This window comes from Nothoprocta perdicaria, unplaced genomic scaffold (assembly GCF_003342845.1).
Source record: "Nothoprocta perdicaria isolate Ctin4 unplaced genomic scaffold, notPer1 scaffold_580, whole genome shotgun sequence".
In the NCBI taxonomy this organism is placed as follows: domain Eukaryota; kingdom Metazoa; phylum Chordata; class Aves; order Tinamiformes; family Tinamidae; genus Nothoprocta; species Nothoprocta perdicaria.
The window spans coordinates 18,384-28,364 of record NW_020455844.1 but is presented as its reverse complement, the minus strand read 5'-3'; the positions used below and the strand labels follow the sequence as shown (position 1 = coordinate 28,364).

The 9,981-nt window shown below is 41.8% G+C and overlaps 2 protein-coding genes across 2 annotated transcripts in view; both read left to right on the top strand.

Annotated features, from left to right (window-relative positions):
• The window catches only part of LOC112955586 (amine sulfotransferase-like), an 11,045-nt gene extending 2,865 nt beyond the window's left edge, over window positions 1-8,180 (top strand). Inside the window, exons 2-7 of the mRNA XM_026048912.1 lie at window positions 1,948-2,112; window positions 3,108-3,316; window positions 3,959-4,085; window positions 4,799-4,893; window positions 5,576-5,756; window positions 6,602-8,180. Coding sequence (XP_025904697.1) covers window positions 1,971-2,112; window positions 3,108-3,316; window positions 3,959-4,085; window positions 4,799-4,893; window positions 5,576-5,756; window positions 6,602-6,726 — 879 coding nt within the window. The 5' untranslated portion in view covers window positions 1,948-1,970 and the 3' untranslated portion in view covers window positions 6,727-8,180. The remainder of the gene's footprint in view (window positions 1-1,947; window positions 2,113-3,107; window positions 3,317-3,958; window positions 4,086-4,798; window positions 4,894-5,575; window positions 5,757-6,601) is intronic.
• A 1,247-nt stretch (window positions 8,181-9,427) lies between these two features.
• The window catches only part of LOC112955588 (amine sulfotransferase-like), an 11,406-nt gene continuing 10,852 nt past the window's right edge, over window positions 9,428-9,981 (top strand). Inside the window, exon 1 of the mRNA XM_026048913.1 lies at window positions 9,428-9,508. The gene's annotated coding sequence lies outside the window, so the exon portion shown is untranslated. The remainder of the gene's footprint in view (window positions 9,509-9,981) is intronic.

Genomic DNA, 9,981 nt, shown 5'->3' with positions numbered 1-9,981 from the left:
CCTTTCCTTTCCTTTCCTTTCCTTTCCTTTCCTTTCCTTTCCTTTCCTTTCCTTTCCTTTCCTTTCCTTTCCTTTCCTTTCCTTTCCTTTCTTTAAAAGAAAATGAAAAGAAATGGTTGAGTGACATTAGTCATACTTCCTTTCATTACTGATTGGTTTAAAAGTCTCTCGAGTCAATTGAAAATCTAGAGAGCATGCTCAGTGAGGAATGGTCTTTCCTTGGAGGAGGGTAGCTTTTGGGATGGGTTGTGTATAGATATTATAATGAGGAGAAGTTTGAGCAAAGCCCATCTGAAGGGATTAATCTGCCACCATTGTTGACCCAGCACCAGACATCTTATCGTACTATGTGGCTTATCAGCTGCGTGATACAACCAGGTTGTCCCCTCTGCAGAGAGAAAAACAGAGTTTGGCTGGGGTGTCTTCACTCCACTCCACCCTCCATTCACTCATCAGCTGCAGGGGACCATCAAGTTACCACCTCTGCAGGGAATCCAACAAAGTTTGGCCGTAGTGTCTCCATTCTGCTCCACTCTTTGTTTACTCCTGTTAGTGTGTGCTAGAAAGGGCAGATTATGTTGCCGAGGGAATCATGGAGAAGTWGATTCCGTACACATCAACCATCCTGGAAGTGGTAACTGTCTCTCACCTCAAGCAAGTCTCTGTAATGCCATTACTTCTGTTAGGCCCTAGTTTTTCTCTAATTTCCCCTTTCTCTAGCAATTTTCCCACTGTCTTATGTAAGCAATGGTTTCGAACAAATCTGTGTGAGGGTGATATCCTCATGTGGAGCAATGACCAATGCTGCAGTCATGGGAACGACATGAAGTACCATTGATACTCTGCAATGGGAAAAGACAGGAGACATAAACTTGAATAAAGTTCTAGTTAAAAACATTCATTTTAAAATATATCTCAACTCAATTGAAACAAGACAAGTCTGAAAATGTGCTTGTTATCTCTTTCTGCTCCAAGACTGTAGAAGGTACAAGCCTTAACCTCCTGACCCATCATTAACTCCACTTGGCCCTTGCTCAGCTACAACAGCCACCTTCAGGCTATCATTTACTCTAGCTATGTTCCCCAGAAGTTTGCTCTTCTCCCTTCACCACAATGATAATGAGTAATTTCTTCCTCTGGCAAATATGTGGTAACAGTGTTAGTAGAAGACAACTGCCTCAAAAAAACAGAAGACACTTTTAAAAAAAAAAAAAAAAAAAAAAAAAAAAAGATACGAAACCACTCCTACACATATTCATGCTTATCCATTTCAGTTTACAGAAGTATTACCTGATTTGGAATGAATGTGTGGTAGTTACACTAGATGTGTACAAGAGTTAGAGACCCCCAAGGAAATCTTCATGATCCCTCATATTGACAAGCAGCTTTGAGAAGTGATTTTTATGTAGTCTACTTTAAGATACAGTTGTTTATTTAAATGTATGTAGCCTACAGGTGTGAATGAGTAAGGGGTCATGCTCTATACATATTTTTCCTCTTGGGAAATTGAACCTATGTGATGTTCTTGTGACGACTTGAAAGATAAATCACTATGCATTGTTCTCTGGAAGTATGCTGAATTTTATGTTGTTGAAATATGCTGGCACTGCATATATTACTGGACTTATTGACTCCTTGCCTTGCCTTGCCTTGCCTTGCCTTGCCTTGCCTTGCCTTGCCTTGCCTTGCCTTGCCTTGCCTTCCCTTCCCTTCCCTTCCCCTCCCTTCCCTTCCCTTCCCTTCCCCTCCCTTCCCTTCCCTTCCCTTTTCTTCTTTCTCTTTCTCCCTTTCTCCCTTTCTCCCTTTCTCCCTTTCTTCCTCTATCTCTCTCTTTCTCTCTCTCTTTCTCTCTCTCTTTCTCTCTTTTACTCTTTCTTTCATTTTCTATCTTTTTATATGAGGTAACAGCACAAGAAAAATAATATATCTTTTTGCTTGCTAATGAAGGATATCTTCTTGTAAGAGACATAATGGAACCCTCCAAAGAGTATCTATTCAACCACAAAGGATTTTATTTTGTAACACAAGGAGCTACACCTGAGAACATAGATGCCCTGGAGACATTTGAAATCAGAGACAGCGATATTTTCATAGCTACCTTTCCAAAATCAGGTGAGAACATAACTGTATTTAAAATATATATATATATATATATAAGGCAAGCAAAAAAATAAAAAATAAATAAAACAGATACAGAATCATTTAACGTAATTAAACACATGGTGCTGAGCCATGGCTTAATAAGACAGGCCTGGGACTCCTGCTTGTGTCCATCTGAATCTTCATCATTCTTGGATCTCAGCCCTGTAGAGGCACTCAGAGCAAGCTGACACTACACAAGCACATCTGCATGGATTGTAATTCTCTCAGGTGTCCATCTTTACTGGTSTGAAAAACACAGGGAGGAAGGAACTGGACTATACTCTAGTACAGAACAGGAAGTGTAGTATAGAAGGGGGAAAAAGGCCACACAATGCAACTTTGAGAAGGCTAAATGGTTTTTCTCATTAYCCAAAGGAGTCAGGTACTCAGCATTCACCTTGCACCATCCTCCCCCAAGAGACAATTCATGCTGGAGGCACAGTGAGGCACCATAGAACAGGAATCATATTTTCCCTAGGAATCCTAGGGATCTGCTTGGTGGAAGCAGCTGCTTTGTGGGGCTCATCAGTGCCTTGCAAACTTGGCATTATTAGCTGTAGGTTTCATGACATCTCACAACAGCTGGGAGGGTTCCTGGAAGAGACCATATTTTCTAGAGCCCCTCAGCAGGAGAGAGTTTTAGACCTGGGGTCCACAGAGATGCAGGAATTCACTTGGCATCAAGGCCTGAGGACACATGTAGCTTGTTTTGAATACAGTGGGTAAAGAAACAAAATGCTTACTTAGAGAACATAACATTTCTGCAGTGACTAAAGAAAGCTATGTTTGCCTTGTGCACTCAGCAGGTAGTATCCCAGACTGTGCTGGGTCTCTTTGGTCTGGTAAGAAGTGCTTCTATCTCACATCTGTGAAGAGGCTCTATTTATGACCATATACGAGCTTAGAACAAGGAAAGAAAGAAATGAAAAACAAACAAGGTCCAAATAAAATATTTTCCTTCTCAGGAACTGTGTGGATGCAGAATATTTTGAATTTAATACTTCATGAAGGCCACCGTAATGGAACGGAGGACGTAGAGAACATGGACAGAATCCCATGGCTGGAATACAATTTTAGAAATATGGATTATGCAGCTCTTCCTTCACCTCGTGTCTTTGCYACTCACCTACCTTACTACTTAACTCCAAGAGACCTGAGAAACAAAAGAGCACGTGTAAGTATGAYCAYGGGRCTTCCTCTTACCTRTCAGTCTCCAGAACCGGCCTGCCTGCTGCCTCTGGCATCTGCTTCCCATCCTGCTTGGTGTCCGTGCTGGAGCAGGGGGGTTGGACTAGGTGATCTCCAGAGGTCCCTTCCAACCTCAACCATTCTGTGCTTCTATGAGCTAGTTGAGGTTCCTGGTGAGGTTAGTGCTGCCCAGAAGCTGGAATTGCCAGGAAGATCTTTTTCATTTCATCAAAAAATCAAAACCTAAACCAATGCAAAATGGAAGCTGAAGCTCAAGCTGAATTTCCTTTCAAGCAATTTCCAATGATTTTCTAGCACTATTTTTCCACACCTCACTGCCTTGCCCAGATGAATAGTAGCACTGACACATGTAACTCTGATTGCTAGAGGATAGGTAGCCATGGGCATTGAAGGACTCCATGGGGAAATGTCACCCGCTATAAACAAAGCAATGTACATTATCTGGACTCTGGTGTAACATTATCTGGACTTGACTTATCATGTTTGTCATCTTCAAGTTATTTTCTCATATTTTATGTAAGGACAGATACAGAAAACCACACAGAGTCATCGTAATGGAGCCCCTTTTTCAGTAATTTTCAGACTAACGTTCCTGTCTTTTTTGCAGGTTATTTATGTTACCCGGAACCCCAAGGATGTCGTGGTTTCATATTATCACTTTACCAAAATCATGTCATCGCTAGAGGAAGTGTCAGATTTCAGCCTTTTCTTAGAGAGATTCCTAGCTGGCAAAGGTAAGATTTGTATCCTGCTAAGAAACCCAAATCACACTGCCTACTTTGAGGCTGAGTGGAGATCCATTAGAGCAATSAATGTCACCTACTTGGAATCCTCAGCCATGAGGAACCTGAATGCAAAGCTGTGGAGGTGGTTTGAGCTTGAGACCATTTCTGTTGGTAAATCATGCCCAAAGGGGCTATAATAGGTAGAGATTTGCTGCTGTCCAGCAAAGTGCAAGGGACTTTTTCTTTCCCAATTAGACACGGACACAGAAAATATCCACTATGAAAAAAGAAAGAAGCAGATCAGGTTAACCTCATCAGCATGCAGGACTGTCACCCAAAGACTGTGATCATGAGGTCAAAATATCAGAAAGAAATCCCTCAAAASAGCAGAAAATGCAAATTTAAAAGAACCTTTCCAAAGACGTAGAAGGATATCGTGGATTTCTATAAAACAATGAATGCACATGAAATAGTCTGTTATTTGCAGCGAAAGTCCTCCTAATTGTGCCTCTTTGAGTACAGCTACCTGCCAAGCCTCAAGAGGAAAAGACCATGAAAATCACTGGTTTTTACACTTCTGTCCTCATAACTACTGGAGGTACCAAAAAAAAAAAAAATTCTTCAGTATTTATCCTGCTAATTGCATTTCTCTCTCTCTCTCTCTCTCTCTCTCTCTCTCTCTTTTTTTTTTTTATATGATTATTATTATCTGCCTGGGTAAGTCATGGGTAGTTCGTGGATGGATCATGTTACAGGCTGGTACAGCCACGCTCAGGATTTCAATATACTCTTCCTTACCTATGAAGAAATGAAAAAGGTGAGATGGGTTATATATCACTGTATTCCAAATATTCTCTCCCTGCTTCTGGAGTAGTTTCAGATGGGCCTCTGTGATAAGACTTCATGTTGGAAAGCCCTAAATCCCTTGTGGAATAGATGCAAGTTGATGATGTTTGTAAGGAGATAGTCACGTGTCTCACTGGTGCAAGGTCTTAGCACTTCCTATGGAAGAATTCTATAAAACCCTTTGCAGAAGGGCAGACTCCTGCCAGTTGCTCCTCATGCCTTGGTGGGACTTGTTATTTCTGTGCACTGGATGCCTTTCTCCTTGCCCTGGGAACGGGGACAGCAACACAGTGCACATATTGTCCACCACTTGCCCAGACTGCAGCCTGGGGCTGCTCACAAGGGGAGTYGAGGCCTTAGTTAGGACAACAGGTGGGACAAATTACAGATTMAATCCCTTCCTTTTTCRTCACAGACTCTTGCATCTATCTAGATCCAATCCAAAGCATCTACCGTGAGACACACAAGGAGTGTACAGTGTGAGGAACAGAATAGCTATTTGAGACAGCACTGCACTCAGTTGCTCAAATGAGACACAAGCACTCTCTCACAAAACAGATTTGAAGGTGTATTTATGTCATTTGTGTTTTTTCTTTCGCTACGCTTTGGCTCTTTGCATCATCAAGACATTTTGAATATGACATTGATTGTAGGATCTCAGAAGTGCTGTGCTCAAGATCTGCAACTTCCTGGGCAAGCAGTTGAGTGAAGAGGAAGTGGAAAGTGTGGTGAGACAGGCTATGTTTGAGAATATGAGGAAAGATCCCCGGGCAAACTATGAGAAAATGCCTGGACACCGCGAAGAGGACGGGAAGTGCCTCTTTCTACGCAAAGGTAACGTTAAATTAGAATGACACTATAACAATTTCCTGTCTCCTGGCTTGGAAGCCTTTCTAGTCTCGGCTTAGAAGCCTTTGTAGTCTCTCTCAACGGGACTAGAAAGTCCCATTTCTGAGGGACAATTTTAGGGCGTACAATTATACTTATCCAAAGAATGTTCCAGGTAGAGCATCTTCAATTTCCCTCTATTATCTCGGGGAAAATAAAAGGACGATATTTTCCCAATTGCAGCACCAATTAATGCTGTCCTGTGATGTAACCGAAATGATGTGAAGCAGGAACCCAGTCATTCCGTTCGTTCTGAAGGCTTGCATGTCACGAGCAATTGTAAAAAATGTGGATAGATTTCTCTAGAGAGAAGAGCCTCCTTGAAACAGAAAAAGGAGTTTGTTTCAGCACCTCTAACTGAGTTAAGATTTAAAACAGTGCTAATTTGCAGATTGCCTACACATACATACTGTTATATGTATCTTTGCATACTGCTGTTTATGTTGTATGTGTGTATGCATGTATACTATTTTTTACTTTTCAAGGCAAGGAATGTCTTTCTGCTCTTAGCACCCTCTGTTGCTCAGTGGGGCAACCTTCAAAGACAGGGCTCTAGGCACACTGAAACCAAAGGGATTTCCTTTAAGAGGTCTGTGCATTTTCTGCACAGCAGCTCGATTCAGAAGCGTGTCGTCAGAAGAACAGAGATTCACTCAGCACACCAGTGAAAAGGGAAATGCTGAGGGAAGCACGAAGCGCTTCCCCCAGTAGCTCTCCCTGCTTGCAAGGAGGCTTTCTCAACACGTGCAAGTTCTGCTTCTCACCTCCCTTTACTTCCTCTCTTTCCTCAGGCACTGTTGGAGACTGGAAAAACCTCATGACAGTAGCACAGAGTGAAAGGGTTGATGAAGTTCTGAAAAAGAAAATGGAGAGTCTGCCCATCAAATTCATCTGGGATATTAGTGATAAGGTGTAGGCTGCTTTCCTGGGTCATCAACCTTTGCTATTCAGAGTGGATGGATACGTTGGGTGTTGTGAAAGAACAAAGCACATTAATTTCCAGCTGCATTGTGGAAATAAAAGTTCTGTCAGCTCATTCACAATATATGACTTGACCAAGGAGGAATCTTAGTTACACCTGAAGCTTCACCATCTATCTTAGCTTATTTTCATTGCTGTAAACTACAATTTGATTCCTCTGTATTYGCTTTTACTCTCACTATCTTTACATACACCTGGTGGTAGACGACCAAGTAAGAATTGATCTTGATATTGAACATTGCTAAAAATACACTGAAAAAAATCACCTTTTTTTTTGTGGATTTCTCTAGTATAAAGTAGGGTATAATATCCACAGATGATGCTATTTACTGTAGAGTRTATCTGCTGGAATCGTGCTGCTTGCATTAGTGCAGATATAGAAATAAAACTATACGATAACTGCACCTTCCACAGACAMATCCATCTTGTAGTATTTTGGCATTGTTGTGGTTTCTAGGAGTTTGTTACAAGCCTTGCTCTTTCTTTCTCAAGATGGAGAGGAGCAATCCATTTAGATGTGCAGCTACCTAAACRGACTGTGGGAGTGGTCTGGTTCAGGCTGCCCTCTGGCTCTGCCTTATTGAATGTATTTAGTTGTAATCCCTGCAAAATGGCTTGGGATTCCTTGTGCCTRGTGTAGGCATCGACTTTMCACCTTAATGCTAGAGTACAGGTAGGCAGGAGACGTGCCTTTGGCCAATGTTTGCATAGRGAGCCTGAGGATTTCTTTTCAGAAACATCGGTTTSCTAGCACTGCAGAGGTTTGTACAAAGAAAGYTGACAAACATGGACAGAACCTTTCCCCTCCCATATAGTCTCACACTGAACTTTGTCCAACAGCAGCAAGCACCCGAAAGGTAAGTGTATGTTAGGAAATCAGGCGCCACTATCAGTTATCTACGTTGCAGTGTTTTACTGTTYKGAAAAACAATGAAACAYGTGGAAACTCTGTTCAATCAACTGCAGATAGACCTTGATTCAAATTCATGCTGACAAGCAGGGACACGGAAAGGCACTGAGAAAGCTGCTGTGAGACCATGCTTGCTGCTCTTTGAATCCTCAGAGCAATGCACCTGAGGGTAGAAATCAAGCTTTAGGACCAACAGATATTGCCTTTATTCATATACCTTTCAAAATAGGTACTCAATTACAAAATACTAAAGGGAGGGAGGACAACAAAARAGACAAAACATGTTTATCTGTCACCATGAGGCTTTTCTCTATGATGAAAACAAAAATCAACTTTCCTCCTCTTCTGGCTTATTCTTACGCTGTCCCACCCAACCGCTCTGTTGTGCAAGTTAGGGGACGCCCTGAGGTATTGATCTAAGTATAAAGTAATCCTTCTCAAAACACAACTCCGAACACGGGAAAATAATGTCTTTCTCTGTGATTTGATGAATGTGAAGGCAATGGTGATAAAGGTTTCAGGCATGATTTCATTATTCTGTGCGTGGAAAGACAGGCATCTAGAAACATGAAAAAATATCATCTCAGATCACATTGACTCATCTTGCAACTCCACAACATCTGGCAATAGAGCTTTACATAAAAAGCAAAACTGACTCTGCCTTGGCAAAACAACTAACTAAATAATATTGTTGCCTTCTTAAATGTTCTCCTACCACCTGTTCTCATCAGTTTTCATTAGGGAGGAATCAGATGAGCTCCTGAGGAGTCAAACTACTGATTTTTGAATTGTAAATATTCTTAYGGGCTAGWCCATTCTTCCCCCTTTCACTGAGGCTCAACCTTTAGGTCAGTGATGGCAGGGAGCAGAGTATAAGAGTAGCACCTCCTGGTGCTCTCCTCTGTTTTGACTGTCTCAAGAGCTGTACGCAGCCCTGATCACCACTAACATGGGCTCATGGTTGGTTGRACCACAATGYTTTTCAGGCTCTCTTAAATGAAAGAGCCTTTAAAACGCTCTTAAACAGAAGACAGGCCATGTATCTATGTATAGACCCTGTGACCCATTGCACAAAYAGTAGGTACAGACATAAATGCCTGCACAGGGATGAGGCAGAGGAAAAAAAAGGCAGCYTTTTGCAATTGTTCCCCAGCAGGGCAGCTGGTGACATAACGCTTGTCAGATTATAGGTAAGATAATTGCTGCTCACAGTTGATCTGAGGCACTACCACAGTTGATCTGAACATACTGCTTTCTCACCGCACACATGAAGTCCAAGAGTTCTCCACCTTTAACCTTTAAACCTGTACTTTGAATGAAATAATCTGATACCACATATACCTCCTAAGAGGTATATTTATGATATACTATCGCTCATAAAACAGTAAAAAAAAATAAAATAAAAAGAGAGATATCATTATAAAATCGCTTTCAGTTGCCTTTATTTTCTTCAAGTGACTGTGTTATCAGAATATTTTCAGTTCRATATTTTGTGAAGAACAGGATCCCACCTGCATATGTTGGAGGATCTGAGTGATGCTGTGTTGAAAATCTGCAATTCTGAAAGGAAAAAACTGAAGGGAACTAGAGTGTGTGGTGGGAGGAGGACATATTCTTAATTCTCCAATCTCTGTCTGAGTCAAAGATAACCACGTGCTGAAAGAAAGCCAACCAGCACTGTGTCAGCTGGTACACTGCTTGGTTCAAAAGGAAACGTGATTGCTCAAACACCTGGGACTCATTCCTGTCTCCTGAAGTGGGAAGTGACAGAGCTCACCTCAGGCAGCACAAGAGTGACACACAGAAGGTAAACACTTCTGAAATTGTTAGAACTGTGACATAAATGATGCTATGACCCCTTTTCAGGAAAATAGGGATAATTGCATACAGATCTTTGATGTGAAGCAATGTGAAAAGTTTTGCTAGAAAGAAGTCGAGAGGTCAAAGAGAGAGGACTGCTGTAGACTCCTAGGCTGACAGAAGAGGCTGGGGTCCTTCATTGCTGTTACAGAAATCGGAGCATTAGAAAGGAAGAAGTGGTCAGTTCTCTCTTAGTCAGCAAGGAAATAGGAGTCACAGTTGTGCGAGAGAGAGAGTGAAGCAGAGCAAAAGTGTGTGATGTGTGTGGATTCAGGAGTACACCTGAGGACACAGGGCTTGGAAGGAAGGAGTTCTTGAGCTGAAAAGGAAGGGCATATCCTAATCTCCCAGCTCAACTTCATATATGCTTGGCATGAATGGTCTTCCCAGGTAGSTACGGTATGATAAACTGTTTCTTTA